This window comes from Mirounga angustirostris, unplaced genomic scaffold (genome assembly GCF_029215605.1).
Source record: "Mirounga angustirostris isolate CCGP_5_RB_7025 unplaced genomic scaffold, mMirAng1.0.hap1 SCAF_17, whole genome shotgun sequence".
NCBI lineage: Eukaryota > Metazoa > Chordata > Mammalia > Carnivora > Phocidae > Mirounga > Mirounga angustirostris.
Window position 1 is genome coordinate 51,807,485 of NW_026991725.1, and position 21,134 is coordinate 51,828,618.

Below are 21,134 nucleotides of genomic sequence, written 5' to 3' on the forward strand. Positions count from 1 at the left end.
TCGTTGGGCATCTGCCTTCGGCTCGGGTCATGATCCCAGGGTGCTGGGATCGAGCCCCGCATCGGGTTCCCTGCTCAGCGGGAAGCCTGCTTCTCCCTCTCCCACTCCCCCTGCTTGTGTTCCCTCTCTCGCTGTCTCTCTCTCTCTGTTGAAAAATAAAATCTTTAAAAAAAAAAAAGTGTTTATTGAGCACCTATGATGCGTCAGATGCCAAGGAACTTTAAGTACCATCTACTGAACTGGACAATAGGCTGCCCCACGAAAGTGGGTTGAGCTCTCTTGACGGGTGTGTTGTATCCTGGTTTCTGTGCCAGTCTCCCTCCTGACAACCCCACGGCCCGGCCTTGCTCTAGAGCAGGTGTCTGGCTTCTTCCCTCCTGCCCCCACCTGCTCCCCTGGCCTGCATTCACCTGAGACCTGTGACATGTGCCGGGGAGGTCTGCAGGACAAGACGGGGGACACGCAGAGAGGGAAATAGTCATCACTCAGCACCTGACTAATAATAGCTCGCCGGGAGGGTCAGGCACAACTGTTGGCTTCTCATTCTCCAGCTGGTTAATATGATTGCCAGTGAGATCTGATTGACCCATGCTCAGCCAGTGAGTGGCTTTCCTGTTTATTCCCCAGTATTCAGGAGCAAGACAAGAGGCTTCAGGCTCTGTGGAATGCTTGTGAAAAATTGCCCAAGGCCAATCACAACAACATCCGGTAAGTGGACGGATCCTGGAGACGCGGGGTCAGGGTTATTTAAGCCGCGCGCACACGGTTTCCTGGCTAAGGGTCATGGTAACTAGCCTGCGTGGCATTTTATGGGGTGCTGAGCTTGGTTAACGCGCATGGTCTCCTTTCAACCTCAGACGACCCTGCGAGGTTGTTAATGACCACGTTGCCAAGGAAGGAACAGAACGGAAGGCACTATATGACTTTGGAAGACCATTGGCTAATTTAGTTGAGTTCTCTGATGTGCAGGAAGCAAAGATGAATGCAAGCTGTTTTTAAGATTTTTTACGATTTTTTATTTATCCATTTGAGAATGAGAGCATGAGTGGGTGGGGGAGGCTCAGAGGGAGAGGGAGAAACAGACTCCCCGCTGAGCAGGGAGCCCGACACCGGGCTCCATCCCAGGACCCCGGCAGGCAGACGCTCAACCCACGAAGCCTCCCAGGTGCCCCGATATTGTGCGTTTATTGTAAAGATAAGTATTCAGGCACAGCTGGGAGAGGCTGAGCAAACCTGGAGCTGCTTGGCGGAGGTGTCCTTGAGCTCGTCTGCAGGGAGAAGGAGCCAGATGAGTATCCTCTGGTGCTCTACCGTTCACCGCCTCTTTTCGGCACATCTCTCTCTCTCACTTTCTTTGCTTCCCCCCCGCCCCCCACCCCGCCCCGGGATTTTACTTCCCGCTCCTCTACAGATCTTTTCTGCTCCTCACACTCTCTGCTTCCTCCTCCCTTCGGCTTGCCAGCACCGCTCCTGGCCCTGCCACCCCCCCTCCGTGCTTCCCTAGATGCAGACTCCCAGCTTCAGCTCCTCTTGCCATCTGCCCGAGTATTTCTGCTTTCCTGTTCAAAATTCTAGCAGCCGAAGGTATGGCTCACCCTTAAGAAATTAAACATACCATCTGATCCGGCCACAGCACTTTTGGGTATATATAGACCCAGAAGATGTGAAAACAGGGACTTGGTACACTCATGTGCATGACAGCATCATCTGTAATAGCCAAGAGGTGAAAACAGCCCAAACGGCCATCACTGGGTGTATAAACAAAATATACATGTGATGTGATGTGATGTTCGGCGGGTGAATCTTGAGGACATGGTGCCAAACGAAAGAAGCCAGACACAGAAGGACAGATACTGTATGATCCCACGTATATGAGGTACCCGGAGTTCGCACATTCACGGAGACAGGAGGGGGGAGGGGAGCGTGGGATGGGAGGGAAGTGTTTAATGGGTATAGAGATTCTGTTCTGGAAGCTAAAAATGATCTGGAGATGGATGGTGGTGATGGTGCTTCACAGTGCGAACATACTTAATGCTACCTACACTTAAGAGTGATGAAAGTAGGGCGCCTGGGTGGCTCAGTTGGTTAAGCGACTGCCTTCGGCTCAGGTCATGATCCTGGAGTCCCCGGATCGAGTCCCGCATCGGGCTCCCTGCTCGGCGGGGAGTCTGCTTCTCCCTCTGACCCTCCTCCCTCTCATGCTCTCTGTCTCTCATTCCCTCTCTCTCAAATAAATAAATAAAATCTTTAAAAAAAAAAAAAGAGTGATGAAAGTAGTAATTCTTATGTAGATTATAGCACAAGTAAAAAAAAAAAAAGTCCCAAGAGCGATTTAACGTACGGCTTCCTCATTAGTTCCTTGAGATATAATTCACATACCGTTGTGTCCTCTTAAAGGTGTGATTTAGTGGTTGTATGTACGTGTGTTGACTCACACAACTACCACCACTCACTTTAGACCATTCTCATCACCCCGCAAAGGAACCCTGTTCCCATTAGCCGTCACTCTCCATCCCCCCGCCCAAGCCCGGCCCCTGGCAAACACGAATCTACCTTCTCTGTCTCTGCAGATGTGCTTCTGCTGGACATTTCACCTGGGTGGAGCCCTACAACACGTGGGCTTTTGTGTCTGGCTTATTTCACTCAGGATAATGTCCTCGAGGTTCATCCATCCATGTGGTAGCGCATGTTAGTATTTCGTTCCTTTTCATGGGTGAATAGTATTCCGTCGTATGGATAGGCCACGTTTTATTTATCTGTTCCTCCCTCGGTGGACATTTTGGATGGTCTCCACTTTCTGGCTGGCTTGCATAACACTGCTGGGATGCACATTTATGTACAAGTTTGCGTGTGGGCCTATTTCTCTTGGGTAGGTCTCTGGGAGTGAATTGTTGGCTCCGGTGCTAAATCTATGTGTAGCTTTTTTTCCCATTAGCTCTCAAAGCCCCACTGAAGTGAATCCCAGGGGACACCAGCCCTGGCATGTAGAGGTCCCTGCTGATGACACCTGGACACTTTGCTTCTCACCTCTGCACACAGGGAGAGTGGCAGGTGACTGAGGTTTGAAAAGGAGGAGGGACTTCAGGTCACCAGAGCCTGAGTCAGAAGGAAAGACGGGGAATTTCTCTGGCCAGGGTTCACGGCAGCGGATGTTGGCATGTAGCCAAGTGAGATCGGAGTCTGTTTCTCAAGCATTCTCATGGCTGGATACGTTACATGTCTTCATTATAATGCAGGATGTAGGAGTCTCGTTGTCAGTAAGATGGGCTACGTGAGAGAGATTTCTGCCCTCTGCTGGGGGAATGTGGCTGGGGTTGAGCCCGAGTTGAACCTGGCCCTTCTGTCTTCCTTTCAGATACTTGATCAAATTTTTATCCAAGCTATCAGAATATCAAGATGTAAACAAGATGACTCCCAGTAACATGGCAATTGTGTTAGGACCCAACCTCCTGTGGCCGCAAGCAGAAGGGTGAGTGCACAGGGAGGAACATGCAGAGGGGTGGCGTGTGGGCAGGACAGCCAGGGCCCCAGATAAATCATCAGCCTCTTTTATTTGTCAAGTCCTATTTCTCTCTTGGCCTGCTCATGTTTTAGGCTCAGGAGAAGACCCAGAATTCTGCAGATCTTTCTCAATGATGGTCTCAGAGCTCCAGGCCTGCAGTGAGCTCAGGTCTTCTCTGAGCTAATCTGAGTCTGCAGTGGGCCAGGCAAGCTCTTCTAAGCCTTCCTCATGCTCTGTGAAGAGCACACATCCCAGCATCTGGATGCAGGGGATGGAGGGCTGTCTCAAAAGAGAGAACAGAGTTGGAAAGCAGATGAATCTGGCATTTGTGAGAATCACACCTCACAGGGAAAGGTGCCTGATACTTGGTGATTTCGTATATATTACTCATTCACACGTCTCTTGTAAGGAGGACATCTATGGAAAGGTGAAGTGTCCTTCCAAAGAGAAAGCCTACTCTCAGACCTAGGTCAGCAGGCTTCCGGTCCAGGGGCCGTTCCCAGGCTGTGCAGCCAGGTGTGCTTTGCTGCTGCCTTGGCTAGTAACCTGCCCCTGCCCCCTCTCTGCTCTGTACTCACAGGAACATCACGGAAATGATGACCACAGTTTCACTGCAGATTGTTGGGATCATCGAGCCCATCATCCAGCATGCAGACTGGTTCTTCCCTGGGGGTATGTGGTGGCATCGAGATACGGGAGTTGGGGGCTGGGGGAAGAATAAGAGTGTTACTATGAGTTCACAACTTCTGAAACCAAAGGTGTTTGTCATTAATCCTCCTACACACATGCGTGAGTCATGGCGGTTTCTTACTGTCTAATCCCTGACTGAGCGACATTCTGGCCACAGGTGACCACTGCCCACACTAACCAGCCAACAACCATAGCGATCTTAGCGAAATCTCTGGTTTCCAATCCTTTTCAATGTTTTATCTTTGGTTTTCCAGAAAGACAGTGTCGTCATCTATAAGTAATAGTACTGCCTTTTATTTTATTTTCTTGACTTATTCCATTGGCCAGCACTTTTCCAATAGTGTTAAATAACAGCGGTGGGAGTGGGCATTGCCCTTTTTCCTGATTTGATTAAGACTGCTCTGGTGTTTCACTTGTAACCATGAGGCTTGAGATAGATGATTTTGTCTTTTTCTGAGAGTACCCATCTGTTCCTGTTTCACTAAGTTGGCTTTTAACCATGAATAGAAACTGCTTTATTTAATGTTCATCATATTTAGTGTGATAGGTGAGCACTTGTGTTCACCTGCTAATAGGATGAATTATATTAGGATGAATTCATATCAACAGATGACCTAACGTTGAACCACGGGACACAGTTTTCTAGGGGTAAAGTGTAGAGGACAGGCTGCATCAGCTCATCTCTCTTCCGGCCGGGAATGGCGTGACCAATAGATCGCGTACACCCATTCTCTCATCCCTGCAGAGATAGAGTTCAACATCACCGGGAATTACGGGAGTCCCATACACGTGAACCACAATGCCAACTACAGCTCCATGCCCTCCCCAGACATGGACCCCACTGACCGGCGCCAGCCCGAGCAGGCCCGCCGGCCCCTCAGCGTTGCCACGGATAATATGATGCTGGAGTTTTACAAAAAGGATGGGTATGAACCAGTGTCCCTTTCTCAGCGTTGGAGGGGCGGAGGGGAGAGGGGTGGGGAGTTAACACCAAACCAGATTGCCGGGAAGGTTGCACTCTCTAGCAGCAGTTTAGGCGATGTGTAGCAATTAAGCTGTTGCCTCCTTCTCTGTGTTTTCTCTGTGCTGTTGTGACTGAGTCCCTTGGCTTGCTTCCCTTGCTCTAGGGACGGAGGTAAGTGCAGTATTGATTACTTCTCACCAGAAGGAAGGAAAAAAAAAAAAAAGTTGGCCAACAAGGGCAATGAAGAGAAATACGTGAACACTTTATTTTCACTCCAAATGTATAAACGTAGGTCAGTTCTCAAATCCCAAATGGTTTTTCACTGACAATGGCTCTGCTCCTTCCCATTCTTCAGCAACACTCCTGCATAAGCATCTCCTGGAATGCGTGGCTGAACGTTCCCAGGTTCAGTCTCTTTGAAACAGAGAGCAAACCTACACGTGAAGCAACCTGAATGTAAAGTCCTTGTGAGTGTTTAAGACGCCTTCCCATCGTGGATGATTGATACCTACACCTTCTGGGATGGAGTCCCCACGAGACTCATAAATGCGTTCAACTTCATTTGCACGGCAACGGCCCTCTCTACACTCCTATTCAGATCAGGTCACGTAACGTGTTAACTGCGTACTGTGGTTCCCAAAACCAATAAAGTGGGCATAAACAGGTTTGGTAACGAGCACAGCTGATCCGCGGGGAGCGGCAGCCACGACAACCAGAGTATGTGCATTGAGAGACCCCGCAAGTTCAAGGCATCAGCGGACTGTGTCTTACAGAAGGAACGGGGATTGCATTGTTTGCTCCAGCAAGCCAGTCGAGTAAACTTTGGTTAAGAATTAAAAATTGCGGTTGTAGCACAAAATTCAGCGGCTGCTCTTTCAAAATGGACCAGGAGCGTAAAGCACTGAATGGGAATATATTATCAGAGATTCAGACAACAACCTTCCGCCTCCCTGACAGATCTTGAGGTAGCCAGAAAGATCTCCTTCCTCCTAAGGAAGGGCCTCAGGGGAGGTTGAAAACCAAGAACTGTAGGGGTGCATCTTACTGTTCACCCCTCTTGGTTTCTGAGTGGGAGCTGGCCCTGGGGACCTGACCTGTGTCCTGGGATGACGGATCCCTGCTTGTCTCCTCACCCTGCGGAGACCCTTGCTGTGTGAGGCAGCCGGGGGGGTTTTCTGCTCTGTGCTGTTGGTTATTGTTTCTCCAGCGAATGGGGAACGAAAAACTAGAAATTCCTAGAAGTTGGAGAGAGTAAGAGGAAATTCCTTAAATCTTTTTTTTTTTTTTTTTTTTTTTAAGATTTATTTATTAGAGAGAGTGGGGGCGGGAGCAGAGGGAGAGAAAATCCGGAAGCAGACTCCCTGCTGAGCGCAGAGTCCAAGGACTCGGGGCTCGATCCCAGGACCCTGAGATCATGACCTGAGCTGAAATCAAGAGTCGGATGCTTAACCGACTGAGCCACCCAGGTGCCCCTTGAATGATGATACGTTAAGCAACTGCCTCCTCTCTGATGACGATCGGTCATTCAAGAACTTGGTAAATGATTTGCCTGTTCCGCACACTGTTCTGATTTAAAGCCAAAACTGCCACCATCAACTTTAAGGGTATAGGGAGGGGATGCGCTGCATAAGTTACTCTTGCACGCTAAATGGATGTGGTTTGTGTATTTTAAAATTTGTATTAAACATGAAATTAAGTGGAGGGCTTACTGGTTTAGGGTCACCCTTGCTCCGTTGCCTAGGGTGCTGGCCCAGGTGCTTTAAGGTACAGTGAGCTTGCAGATGATCAGTTTCTAACCAGCTTTCCCAGAAACAGAAGCCTAAAGTGGTAAGTGTTCTGGGGGGAGAAGAAAGCCATTTGCATCAGCTGAAGGCCCCTGTTCTATTTTAGCAACACTAGGGGAATTCTCCTCATTTATCCCATTTCTGAGCTCTGAAAATCTACGGACACATTTTAAAGTCTTCATACTACCCTCTTGAAATACTGACAAATTGCAGCTCACTTTATGAAAGCATTTTGGTCAAGTTAAAACAAACAAACAAACAATTGTATATCATTTTCCTGGCTGATGGCTGTTATGACCTAGACATCATACAGAGTGGTAGTGTCACTCCCATCCCAGCTCCAGGCTTTGGTCCTGCTGCCTTTGATTCAGGATGACTCGGGAAACTGAGTTTCTTTAGCAAGATCTGGAGGCAGATTTTGGGGCTCACATCCACCTTTCTCATTATTGTGGTTGGCAGAATAATGGTCTCCCCCAAAAGCTAGCAGCAGGTCCTGAACCCTGGAACCTGTAAATACTACCTTATTTGGGAAAAGGGTCTTTGCAGATATGATTAAAGTAAGGACCGTGAGGGACCACTCTGGATTACCAGGGTGGCCCCTAAATGCAATCCCATGTATCATAAAATGCAGAAGGAGATTTGACATAGGCATGCGGAGAAGGACAAATGCGAAGATGGAGCGGAGAGAGATTTAAGGATGTGGCCGCATGCCAAGGCATATAAGCCACCGGAGGCCGGAAGAGGCAAGAAACAGCTTCTCTCCTGGAGCCTCCGGAGGGAGCACAGCCCTCCTGCCATCTTGATTTCAGCCCGCTGCCACTGATTTTGGCCTTCTGGCCTCCAAAAGGGCGAGGGACTAGATTTCCGTCATTTACCGACTTTGTGGTACTTGTTACAGTAGCCACGGGAACCTAATACATCCCTCCACATGCCAGGAGCTTCGTGGTAGAAATGGCAGCAGGTGCTTGGTCCGCCCCCGACTGAGGGTCGAAATCTAAGCACACTCCCTCTGACTATGAGCTGGCCTCAGCGACTGATACCAGAATGTGGCAGAAGTGATGTGCTAGGACTTCGGAAGCTGGGTCAGAAAGAGCCTTGTCGATTATGCCTGGGTCCCTTGAATACTCACTCTGAGAACCCTGTTACCTCGCTGTGTGGGAGCCTGGGCAGCCCCTCAGAGAGCAGTTCAAGCCCCCGGCCTTCACCCCCAGCTGGGCACCGAGCTGACCGCCCTCACCCACTTACCAGCTTTGGGAGGGAATGGTCTCGGAGTCTTCCTCGCCAGGCCGAACCTTCTCAGCTGATGCTGTATACCATACATAACTGTGCCTGCCAGACTCTGCCAAGAGTGTGGATTTGTGACCCAGATAAAAAATAAGCCGCTTCGTTTCGAGGGTGGCTCGTTACGCAACAGAAGACAGAACAAGCTTTTAAAAAAAAGAAGGCTGCTCTCCGGCGGCCCCGACCCCATTCTTCAAGGCTGCCCTGATTGGCCTGGGCTGGGATTCAGGCACTGGTACTTTTTAAAAGTGTCCTGGCTGATGATTCTCATGTGCCTGTAGGGTTGAGAAGCACTGAATCACAGAAAGATTTTGCCGTTCTGAATAAAGAATTTGGCAGGGATACAATTTTTAAAAATTTTTTCAAAATTTTCCTTCTGTAGCCCTCGGGTGTTGGTGTGAGATATGAGCTGTCCTGACTCTGCCAACACTCTGAACCACAAAGTATTGATTAGGTCACCCCGTGTGCCCTTACACCCTGTGTAAGCGCTGACTTGGAAATTTGAGGCTATAGGTTACTATGTATTTTTCATGCCTTGTTAGTACTGGCTTTTTGTTTTGTTTTATAAAATAGCAACATCTGTTTCATGGATCCTTTGTCCCAAATAATACACGAAAATAATCTTGCAGGTCCCTTTTATTTTTCTGACGACGGCAGGGTCATCCCTGGTCCCATCAAATATTTTTTTTATGTGAGCCCTACTGCCGCTTTTTTTTTTTAAATTTTTATTTATTTGACAGACAGTGAGAGAGGGAACACAAGCAGGGGGAGTGGAGCCCTACTGCCTTCTAAAGAGTTGGCCAAGAGGTCTGCACTCTCTTGCCCGTTGGTCAGGGGGGACCCATAGTCCCTCAGCATTTGTCTGATGCCTCCATTGGCCACGTCCCTGGCAGAGTCGGAACAAACTCAGCTGGGATCATTGAGAGGACAAGGCTGGAGGTGAGAAGAGAAATGATGTCCGTGGTGGACCATCCTTCCTCGTTCACATCTCCCTCTGATGGCTCTCGTCCTCCCCCTTTCTACTGCTCTCTGCCTCCTGCCTGCTGCCAGCCGTACACTTCAGAAACCCCATTGGTACCACCGCTGCCTTTCCCATACACACAGTCTCCCTGCTGCCTGTTTGCTGCCTTCTGGCTCCGGCCCATGCTCTCCACTGTTACCCTCTTGGCTGACGTCTTTCCCGCTGTGCCGGCTCAGTCCTAGCCTCTGGAGTCCCAGCAGGATGGCAGTCTGTCCACAGAAATCCCAGTGACCTTGGCTCTTTATACTCGGAAGACCGATGCATAGCTCCCCTTTCAAGTCTGGAAACTTGATGTGCCTGCCGCCGTTTTGCTTGTCCCGCAGCGGTCTGGTCCTCAGAGATGCGCTACCAGAGCCAGTTGACTGCAACCCCGAAATCTATGTGGTCTCCCCGAGAGCTCAGTTTGGTGTGGGACGCATCCTTCGCCTGTGTTTGACACCTGCTCTGCGATGGGTCTTGTCCCACCCACCTGGACCTTCATCTAGATGTCCAGCAATTTGGAACAGGCATCTTTAATTGAGAAGGTTCGGGAGCAATGTGAAAGGTGCTCTCTGGACGACTAGTTCCACTGTTGGTCGTATTGGGTTGGGAGGGGACAGAAACCTGGGGTCTGATGGGCTGCTGAAGCCAGTTCACGTAGTGTATGACTTCTTAGGATCTTAAGCACATCGTGACGGGTCACAGATCTTCATAAGGTGGCTGTGGCATGCTTCTTTTCCCAGATTTATTAAATCAGAAAACCCATGGCCACCCGACGACCGGAACTAGGGGCTTCTGTAATTGCAGATATTAGGGTGCTCTGCAGACCCTGCAGGGGAGGATGGACAGGACACAGAGACCGTGACCCCGAAAGGCATGTCACTGTGGCTAGCTGGTGCAATAATTTTATTTCAGATAGAGCCTGAAGCTTGTCTGAAGACGAGCTTACCTAGAAAGCCATCCCGGGTACCAGTGGGAAATTTGACTCCTATTTTGGGTTTGCATTGGCCAGATGGACCTTGTTAGAGGTATATTCTTGGCCCGGGGCCCCAGCACAGCTTCCACACCGCCAGGATTTACGCGTTTGTGGGTGCTGAGACCGGGTCTGCGAAATGTGACCAGAGGACTCCAGCCTTTATTTGTACTGGGGAGGTGAAGAAACTTCATTGTTATGCATTTAAGAAAGGAATTATCTATCCCCAGTGAACTGGAAATTACCCGATTCTGGCCTTTCCCAGGTGAGTGTAGGCAAGGCTAAGTCTTAGGATGTTCAGGTTTCCTGTCACTCACCATCTCTGGGGGCCCTACAGGCCCCTGCTACTGCTCCCTGGCCCCCAAGTTTATCTTAAACATTCCCTGAACTTACAAGTCTTCAGCGGATGCTTGGGGACCTTCCCAAATTCCCCAGGCTCTGCCATCTGATGGCAGATGCGTTTCTTGTCTCCTCTCTCTTGGCTGGCCTTTGCCAAATGTAACTGCTTTTTAGAACAGCAATCCAGATCTCTCTAGACTTGTGTATTTCAAAACCATATTTTAGTTAGTACCTCTGGCTAGGCTTGTTCCTGATCAGGATTCAAAAGCAGCGTGGCAGATGTCTGTCCTACAGAGGGGAAAAAAGCAAAAAGCACCTGCTAATCTTGACGATCCATTCCCTAGAATGGTTCACAGCAAACTTCTGCTCCGTGATAAATGTGTTCCTTATGTAGATGCCTGATCTTCTCTCTTTCAGATTTGGGCTTTTTTCTTCCTTCTTCCTGCCACTGGTGCAGTCCTTTGTCTCTTAATTTTTAAGGTTCTGGATCTTATGCTTTCCCTGTGTGGCCTACCAGGTTACAGACTTTACAACAGGAATACCACTTCATTTCCTGCATCAGGGGAGACATTTCTAGGTCTGACCTTTCTACTCCCTTGTCCACGTGCCTTGTGGGAGAAGAATCCCCCTTACGTGAAAGAGCCCTATTATGGACATGCAAAGGATGAACTTTGGGGGTTGGGCTCTTTTCCGAGTTCAAATTCTGGCCACGTGACCTTGGGAAGTGACTTACCCTCTGCATGCCTCCATTTCTTTAGATGCAAAGTGGGGAACTAAGAGTTTGTTTTGAGCATTAAGTAAAATCTTACTTAGGAAGCATTCAGAAAAATGCCCAGCCTGTGGGAAACGTCAGCTGCTTCGAGGACACAGACTAGGTTTTTGAGTGCCATTGTCCTGTTTTTAAGATAGCGACATGCCTGGGCGTGCTTCTCCAGGAGGAACTCTGCCCGGCCCCTTCCTTTGCCATCACGCTAAGAACGCCATGAACGTCTGTCTGTCCATCTCCACCCACCCACGGGCGATCGGGCTAGTTTCGCAAGCACAAAATACACCAAAGCCAACATGGGCTGGCCGAGGACTGTGAAGGACTGGCCTTCTGTAGGGTGAAGGGTTGTGGCCGTTTCTGCCCGAGCCTCCTGCTCCCCATCATAAGTTTTGTTTCCCAAAGAACCTTTCAGCCAAGATGAGACCTTTCTGGTTCGGCCCTTCTTTCCTGCGCAGATGCCCTGGGCTAGGCGGTAAGACTTCAGGAAAGAAGAGGATCCCCTCTTTGTTTTTTTTTTTTTTTTTTTTTAAAGATTTTATTTATTTATTTGACAGAGAGAGACACAGCGAGAGAGGGAACACAAGCAGGGGGGAGTGGGAGAGGGAGAAGCAGGCTCCCCGCCGAGCAGGGAGCCCGATGCGGGACTCGATCCAGGGACTCCAGGATCATGACCTGAGCCGAAGGCAGTCGCTTAACCAACTGAGCCACCCAGGCGCCCCCCCTCTTTGTTTTTCTGTTCCTTAAGCCTAGAGTCCTCCACGGATGCTTTCCCCTCCTCTGAAACCCACAGTGGCCCATCTCACCAGATTCCTAAAAGACTCAGGAAGCTAGGAAAAAGGGGGACTCTCTTGTTCGGTCCCCTTCTACCAGAGAACCCCCCCGCCTTCCAATCTTTGGTGTTTTGTTAAGAAGGGAAGACAGTCTCGTGGCAGATCCTGTAAACCCAGGTGGCATGACCCAGATGGGGGTTTTCCCAGTGTCTCCATCTCCCGCTAGCCTGATTCACAGGCACCGTATGCTTCTGTCCCCCTCCTGTCAGCCTGTTTTAGGCTTAGGTTCACGATCTATTTCTTTCTCCGTGAGGATTACAAAAAAACAAAACAAAACTGTACTTGGCACCTATTAGGACAGAGCATTATCATCATCAAGCCTGCTGCTTGTTGGCTTCTTAGCAGGTGCTTAGTAATTTGTACACACTGTTCTTGTTCTTTGCAACCCTAAGGAGGAGGAGTCACTATTATTCCCATTTTACAGAGAACCATCAGAGGAAACTAGATGTTCAGTAACTCATCCCTGTCACACAGTAATGAGAAAATCTGGGATTCAAACCCCAAATCCCTCCTTCCAGAGGGCAGTGCTGCTCCCCTGGAGCATTGGAGTGAGCAGGACAGGGAGTGGGGTCACCCCATTGCCTAGCTGCCACTCCAGCTCCTCACAATCCAGCTACCCAGCCTCTATCTTCCCTCCATGAATGTGCCCCATGATTCTCTATGTTCTCCAACTTGTCAACCCCATAAAATGCCATTGGCATAGCCAGATGGACTTCTTATAGGGCACACCCTGTGTTTCCCACCCCTCACCCATCACCGTGGCCCCTTGAGTGGCCACTTGGCTTCCTTCCCCAGGTTAAGGGTCCAAGAGCATGCTAAATGTATCTTACCACTCGGTTGCTGGTAAATTACCTTCACAGCAATGCTGGAAATGGGATGGGAGGTATTAGCTTCATTCTGTAGATGAAGAGTGGCTTAACTGGGTCTAGAGGCTTGGATGGTTCCAGAACCTATTCCCCGATACCGTCTGTTAGGAAAGCTACAAAGTGTGTCGTATGATAAGTTTCATACAAATACAAGGTTCCGGTAGACTAGGAGGAGTTCAACAGGGCAGATTGTGCATCAGTAGGAATTGTCATTGGGTCCCCCCTCCATGCATCCCAATGATGAGTGGCTGAGAACTCTGCATTCCCTGCCCCCTTGGCTCTTTACCCTAAAAGACAGGAGTGGGAGACAGGCATCCCAGGACCAAATGCGGGCACTTCCTTTCCTGCCTCCTTGCTCCCACCTCCCACAGGACCCAGAAAAAGCCAGACGCGAGGCTTGCCCTGAGGTCCCTTCCAGGATTCTGGAACATACTCCTGCCTCCTGCTTATTAATTTCCAAACCTTTTGCTTCTTTTTTTTTTTTTTTAAGATTTTATTTATTTATTTGAGACAGAGAGAATGAGAGAGAGAGAGCACATGAGAGGGGGGAGGGTCAGAGGGAGAAGCAGGCTCCCTGCCGAGCAGGGAGCCCGATGCGCAAACCCTTTGCTTCTAATAGAGCTTCTTCCCGGCCTCTGGCTTCTTGCTCTGCCCTGGATTCATCTCTGAAGGGGTCTGAAAACCAGTTCCTCTAAGTTTTCTCCAGGAAGCACTGGGCCACGGGAAATCTTGGACATCCAGACTGGCCTGAGAGATCTGGGCAGTGACTTCTGATGGAGTCAACAGTGTTTGATTAATTATACTTCCATTTCACTCCTCTCTTGGTAAACACAATCAGTTTCTTGACTCTGACAACTGTTGCTTCTGCCTGTGATAAAACAGCAGAAACTTCTGTAACCTTTGGGTTGTCTTCCTCCCATCTTTGAATAGCTTCCCCTCTGCGGCAGTGTGCCAAGCAGTTTTACCATTTTTGTCTTCGGGTTGGGTTTTATGTAGACATTCAAACGTTTAAATATTCCATTTATTTATACCAATTTTTTTTTTCCCTGAAAGCAAATATGCGTTGAGTCCCCCCCCAAGAGCACTGCCTTTGTGGTTGATTTGTAAAGATTTGTACTGCTTTTCGAAAAGATCGGCGAATGTTTGATGCACGTGCAGTAGGAACGTGAGGAGCTGCCTCCCCTCAGAAAGGAGTTTCAGCGGGGAAAGTGGGGATTGCACGCGGCACAGCGGTGTCTTTGTAAAAGCAGAAGTGTGTGCTCAGCTCTTGGTTCTTGGTTGCTGATTTTTGCCACGGGTACTTCCCGGGTCTCGCTCAGTGTGTCCCCCATGCCCTGGCTGGCCCCTTTGCTTGGTAAACTGGATCACCAGGGCGCCTGGTGTCTGAGCTTTCTGATGCTTTGAAGATGCCATTGGAAGTAGAAGGCATCCCCCAGCAGCCCTGATCCTGGAGCCCATGCTCACCTGGTGCTTCCCCACCCCCAGCCCCGAATGGAAAGAGCATAGGGTAAGGAAAATGGGGTAAGACCGACATCCCCTAGGGCTCCTTCTGTTGATCACCATCGCGGACATCTTGCATGCATGTCATCCTCGCTCACCAGTGCAGCTAAGTGCTTCCACTTCCCTCCCCCAAGTGGAATATGAAGCTCGTTGGCGCTTTTCATCCTGATAAATTCGGAAGCCCGTAGTTTGATAGTCCCTTGCAGTCCCCTTTAAATGTCAGGGGATGCAACTGGACCTTTTCCCCGAGTTTTGCCTGGCCCCCAAGAGTGATTCTGGAGCTCCTGCTTATTTATTGGCAGAGGGTCTGCAGATCCAAGAGGACTTGAGAACTAGTGGGTCCTGGAAAGAGACCCAGTCCCCAGAACCCCCGCCTCCCAACTCCCCAGGTGCCTCCTCGGAGCCATACAAGGGAGGTGAGAAATAGTAACAATGACAGGACATGAAAAGTGTCAGGAGGCTGTCATTTACTGCCATCTCACTGCGGGCTGTACCCCATGGCTCGCTTCCTTAAAGGACCCAAATCCTACCCGATACAGCTCATCTCCAAACCTGCACCTTTTTTGTTGGTTTGTTGGATCTCGCTGCTGGTCTCTAAGGTAAATGCCCTGCTGGGTGGGCAGAATTCATAGTGTACGAGCTCTGTGCCTCTGACCGGTGTGGGGCAGAGTAAGCACCCGATCACCCTCTACCCACACCCCACTGTGCCTGTCTATCCGCAGCAGACACAGATGCCGGAAGGTTTCCTCCCTGCTCGAATGTCTGTGTCTCCCTCGGTACGGCAAAGGTCAGGTCTTGGCTTCGTCAGTGAAGGTCTTGACTTCATACCACAGTACCAGTTAGCTCCTAGACCAGAGGAAAGAAAGAATAGGCTTCCAAATCATGTGACTTGGAAGCCAGCAGAAGTCAGCTAGTTCTGACTTTTATTCCCCCCTTAGGACACCCTCTCCGCCCCCACCCCCGACACCCCTACCCCGACACACACCAGTATCCGCTCTCCAGCTTCTCTCTCTATTCACGTTGGAATAAAGGATAGGAACTTCACCCCTTCAAGCAGAAGAGTCCCTTTAACTAGAGAGGCCAACTAAATCGAATCAAATTCGTGGCACAGCAAAAGCCTCACGCTCACACCCTGACCTTGACAAGACCACCTGGGTGTCCAAAGGAAGGCATAGTTTTTTTTACACTAATATCTGTATGTTTCTGTCCCTGCAGCCTTAGGAAAATCCAAAGGTACGGTATCCTCGGGTAGCTACGAGGCCATGTTCAGTCTCTGAAAACAAAGCAAGCCATGCGTTTAGTGAGCCCTGCGAGAGAGTGGATGTGCCGTGTTTGGTTGCTTGGCCGACTTAACGGGAGCTGGGTCTCCGTGGTTGAAACCGAATCGCAGCCCGGAGTGACCATAGGCATGGTCAGCCCCTTACCTGCCGAGTAGACCCGCGGGTGTGGCCAGCAGAGATTGTAGCTCGGCCAGGGTCCCCGGGCTAGTGCAGGAGTCCTGAGTCGGGCCCGTGCCCTAGACCCCAAGTGACAAGAAAGAAGGACGCATACTTGGATTGAGAGGTCTCCCGCTGGTCAGTGCCACGTTCTAGTGCGATGCTGCCCCGCTGCCGCCCCCCGCCCCCATCCTGCCCACCTCCATCTCCCCCTCGGGGGTTGGGAGTGCGTGCCCCCGGAGAGGCTGCATTCTGCTCTGGGGGCGAGCTTGGACTCCACTCGCAGGTCCTGAGGCTGCGCTGTTGTTCTCCCGGCGGACGTGCTTGAATGTGTCCGCCGCGCGGGGGAGGGCGCGCGCTCCTGGTCACGCGTGGGTAAGCGGGTGTCTTTGTGTCCCTCGCCAGCATGGGCGTGAGGGTCATGGACACGTCCTGGGTGGCTCGAAGAGGCTCCTCGGCCGGCAGGAAGGCGTCCTGCGCCCCGCCCACCATGCAGCCCCCCGCGCCGCCCGCCGAGCTTGCCGCGCCTCTGCCGTCGCCCCTCCCGGAGCAGCCCCTGGACGGCCCCGCCGCGCCCTCGCTGTCGCCGTCGGGCTTGGGCCTCCAGCCGGGGGCCGAGCGCACCAGGTAAGCGGGGCCGGGCCGGCCGTGGCGCGCGCGCGCGCACGCGGGACGGGGCCGGGGGGGCCGCGCGCTCCAGGATGCTGTCCCCTCCCCGTTCCCGAGCCTCTGCGTTTGGCGCTCTGCGTCCTGCTGGTACGCAGCGAGGGATTCCCAGGATTCCCAGCACCCCCCCCAACTCCCCCCGAATTGTCGGGTGGAGCCCCCCGGGCTTCCCGAGAAGAGCATCCCCCAGCAAGCGTGTAAGGTGGCAGCTCGCTAAGGCCGTGAGGGCGGGAAGTTGCCAACTCTTGTCCCCCCTTCTCTTCTGCCGGAATGACTTCCCGGTTTCGCCACGCGGGGTTGCGGTACTTCTCCCTTTCTCTCCTCTCCACCTTTAGATTCGGAGGAGCCCTTTTCCCTGCTTACGCGGGCGCAAATCAGGGAAGGAGTGGCGGTCATGTGGTCCCTCGGGGCCCGGGGCCCCGTGCAGTGTGATGCCGGGTTGTGTTTCCATTTGTTCCAGGGAAGAAGAAAGCGAGCGAGCGCATGGCACCCCTAGTTCAGTGAATGTTTATGGGGGACGGAGTCCATCCAGAGATAAAACGCGGGGTCTGTGCCGTTAAGACAGTCCCGTCCCAGCAGGCAGACACCAGACGCAGGAGCAGGGCACATGGCCATACAGGGTCCCAGCGCAGAGGGGCCTCGTGGGGCCCTTCCTCGGAAGGGGCATCCTCGAAGTGGGAATGGAGCAAGTTCTGAGAAGTGGGAAAACTACTTAAAATCCGAGGCCGCCGCGTGTTCTGTTAGCGGGGGCAGCATTCCTCCATGTCCTGCTGAAAAAAATTTTGGAGGCTTTGGGAAGCTGAACCTTTTCATCCAATCTTTTTTTTTTTCTTTTTTAAGATTTATTTATTTGAGAGAGAGAGAGAGACAGAGCACAAGAGGGAGAGGGAGAGAATCTTCAGCAGACTCCGCGCTGAGCATGGAGCCCGATGCAGGGCTCTATCTCGTGACCCTGAGATCAGGACCTGAGCCCAAACCAAGAGTGGGACACTTGACGGGACCCCTTCAGCCGATCTTTATCATACACATACGCTCACACACAAATACTACCTCCCTAAATGAAGGGACTGCGGGGTTGGGTTTTTTTTTTTTTCCTCCCCTCTTTTAGTGAGTAGAAGGCATTTTCCCCATGAAGTAGGGAAATGACAAAAGGAAAATGGGACAGTCAGCGTTCAGGAGTGGGGAGCTGACAATGGATGTGCTCGGGTCGTTGATGGCTCCAGCTCAGGGCACGAGGACGCCGGCCCTGGCTGTGCACTCGCTAGGCGTCAGGTCCCCTTGGGAGAGGCAGGTGCGGGAGAGCAAGTCCTGCAGAGATGCAGAGAAGGATCGCTGTGGACCAGAGAGGCTGATGAGGAGGAAATGAGCAAATAGGAGATCTCCAACGGTTCCCTTTTTGCGCTCTTCTTGGCTTCATCCTAATTTCCCATCTTACAACCGACACCCCGTGCTAAACGCTATTTGACCTATTAAAAATATTTGTAGAAAACGCCCCTCAAAGATGGATTTCCCCGGCCTCTGAAGGTGTTCCCAGAATGTCATAGATGGGTGGCCCAGAGACTCACTCATGAGCCGGGAGCATCACCCGTGGGTTCAGAGTATTTAAGAGGCCATTGTCATTGCTCATACCGTCCCTTTTTCTTGGGGGTGCCCACCTCCAAGGCTTTCCCTTGGGTGCCCATGTTCTACCATTCTTTTTGTCTGCCCACATGGATTCTTCCCAATACAAACGGGTGTTCCATTGGTTTTTTTGTTTGTTTTTTCTGTTTTCTGGACATTTGCAGCCCAGGTGATGTTTCCTCCAGTTGCTGGATTCCTGTCCGCCCCCACCCCACCCCCCGGATGTCAGGCCCTCCCCTCCCTCTGGCTTGCTCCAGCCTCCCCATTCTCCACCCAGGCCCACCCCATCCAGACCTGGCGGCTCTCTCCAGCCAGGCTCAGCCTTCGCTTCCCACTCCTCTGCTTGGCATTAACTCTGCCCCCGAACGCTGCTTCCTGCCCCTTCGCACCCCAGCTCGCTGCGTCACGTGTCCCCAGAACTAACCTGTCCTTGAGTGTGTCCTAACCAAGCTGCCTCCATGTAGCGCTCCTTAGTAACCATCTTACGCCCCACCTCTCCCCACTGGGTCAGCTGCACTTATGCTGGAGAGAGAGCAGCGAGGCTAAGTAGGTAAATACCTGTTTGGGTGGTCGGGGGAGGGGGGGAGCGCATCAGGTGGGTGGGAAAAGAAGGACGAGCTGCTGGGTCCCTACCTCCCGGGGCAGATGTCTTGTCAATCCAAAGGAAGGAAGAAGAGTCTGGTATCCCACAAGAAGCAAGTTTTGTTGCTTGTTTTATGTTTTCTTTTTATCGTTTTAACTTCCCTTTGATGGTGGCAGAGGTGGAGGGAAGGGTACATAGGTACTTGGCCTTAATACCTGGGTGCCTGGTGACTTTGGGCCTGAGGAAGAATAAAAGATAGGTTCTTGCCCCCCCGAGTTGTTTTTCGTTAAACAGAGAAAGGAGTCGCTCTTCCAGCCCCTCTGGATGAAATGGCTTTGGTGGTGGGGGCGGGGGGGTGGGGGGTGGCGGATTACCCAGGTGTGGTTTGAAGCTTACCCTGAGAAGGAGAGAGCTTATCGCAGCCTTGAACATGACGTTCCCTTAACTCCTTCACTTGGGGAAAACCAGCTGTACTTTGGATTTTGCTGTTCTAGCCCCGGTCCCTGCCTCCCAGCCCTTCTGGCCGTACCCCGCCGGGAAGGGGTGGCGTATCTCTAGGTCTTTAATATTTGGGGCCTCTGGATAACTTTAGGGATCAAAATAGGCTCTGCCTGTTTCTGTGGGGAAGAGGTAGCCTTCACACTGTGAAGGATTTAGGTCCCTAGCCCCATGCCTGATACCCGAGGGCATCAGGATCCAGGTGGTTTCTAACAAGGGTGACAGCTTTCATCCTGATTTGCTACAGGCTGCCTCCAGCATAAGTGGGAGAAAGAGCGAGAATCCTTGGAGGGGCTCGGGGTGGGGGGACATCTGGGGCTTGATTAGGAATGTCTGCCGTGGAGGGCGTGTTGGGGGACGGCGGGGAGTGACCAGCTGGCCATCTCTTTGCTGTCCCTGTTCTGTGGAGTATGTGCTCTCTCCTTAGGACAATGCCTGGCAGAGAGGCAACAGTGAAGGATGCATCCCCTTTGGGACATGGTGACTCAGGGTGTCCCTTTGTCAGTTCAAGGGATGCCAAAGGCCCTCCCTGCCATTGGCCCTGACCGCCCCCCCAAGCCTGGGGGGCTGGGACTTGAACTGGCCATATTTAGGAGCACAGCGGGGTTGGGGGGCTGTGTTCACCCTCCCACCTGCTGGGACTGCTACCAGGCTGGGCCCCAGAAGCCTCCCCCTGCTCGGGGCTGTGCCGTGGAGGTCAGGGAATCAGAGAGCCGTGGCCACAACACACAGTGGGGATGCTCGTAGGCTCCTGGCAGACAGAGGGCAGAGGCGTGGAGAGGGCGCTCGCACCTGGGGTGTGGAGGTCGGAGAGGAACGCAGGTCCCCAGAGCCCAAGAAGGGACAGTCACCTCTTCCGGAGCATCTCCGAAGGGCGTGGGGCAGACCAGGAGCTGGCCCAGCGGAGCACGTGGGATTGCGACCCGCAGGCTGGTGCTGCGCTGGCCTCGCGGAGTTCGGGGGCGCTTACTCGTCTCGTGTGCTTCTGTTCCAGCACTTCGAAAAGCAAGGAGCTTTCTCCGGGATCTGGGCAGAAGGGAAGTGCAGGCTCCAGCCAGGGGACGCCCGGCGCAGGGACGCAGCCGGGGGCACAAGCAGGCGCCAGCCCCAGTCAGCCGACCCCCGACCAGAGCCCGCACACTCTCCGGAAAGGTACGGCACCGCGACCCTTCACGCGGGTCTCTGGCTGGGGACAGCTCTCACGCTGCCCGGACACTCGTGCCCCTCGCTTAGCGTGGGTGTTGAGAGACCGTGTGACTTCGTGAAAAACCCCTGGGCTGGCGTTAAGCGCTTTGGGCAGTTAACCAACTCCAAGAGGGACCACTTCATCTTTGTTCCTCGTGTCTCTCACTTGAGCAGCGGGCTCTGGGGGGTGGGAGGGGGGGTGACGGGTACGCAGGGCATTGCATCCCATACACTGAGACCTCTGTGCAGACCTCATTGTCCACGACGACACGTGTCTTCCACGGACCCTGCCAGGCCCTACCGCCACCTCTTAAGATGCTGTGTGGAGTCTTGTGCTGGGGTCTGGCATGGCTGCCTCCCCCTGGGATTGTTTCTAGAAGGTGACACGGAGCAGGGAATTGGGATTGTGGCTACGGGAGTGCTGGCCTTCGATGCTTCTGGAAGGCTGAGAGTCTGTACACTGACCCAGGAGCCGCCCGACCCAGGATCTGCTATGGAACCTGCGCTCAGAGGCCCAGTTATTCTCTCTGAAATGACTTTCCCAAAGCTAAGGACATGCTCTGCGGTGACATTTCGTAAACGGAGAGCTGCACAGACGGTGTACTTAAACTTTTTTTTTTTTTTCGGTCTGTTTTCACCTTACTTTTTTTT

At 52.0% G+C, this 21,134-nt stretch overlaps 1 protein-coding gene across 6 annotated transcripts in view; it reads left to right on the forward strand.

Moving 5' to 3' along the window:
• Positions 1–21,134, forward strand: part of ARHGAP44 (Rho GTPase activating protein 44) — a 166,052-nt gene that overhangs the window by 137,061 nt on the left and 7,857 nt on the right. For 4 of the 6 annotated variants that reach the window (XM_045889824.3, XM_045889825.3, XM_064583053.1 and 1 more), the window contains 6 exons: positions 628–708; positions 3,356–3,469; positions 4,083–4,174; positions 4,938–5,118; positions 16,337–16,558; positions 20,293–20,450. In XM_045889824.3, coding sequence (XP_045745780.1) covers positions 628–708; positions 3,356–3,469; positions 4,083–4,174; positions 4,938–5,118; positions 16,337–16,558; positions 20,293–20,450 — 848 coding nt within the window. Of the gene's footprint in view, positions 1–627; positions 709–3,355; positions 3,470–4,082; positions 4,175–4,937; positions 5,119–16,336; positions 16,559–18,381; positions 18,768–20,292; positions 20,451–21,134 lie in introns of those variants that run through there. The other 2 variants (XR_008507232.2, XM_064583051.1) reach the window with 2 other exon arrangements.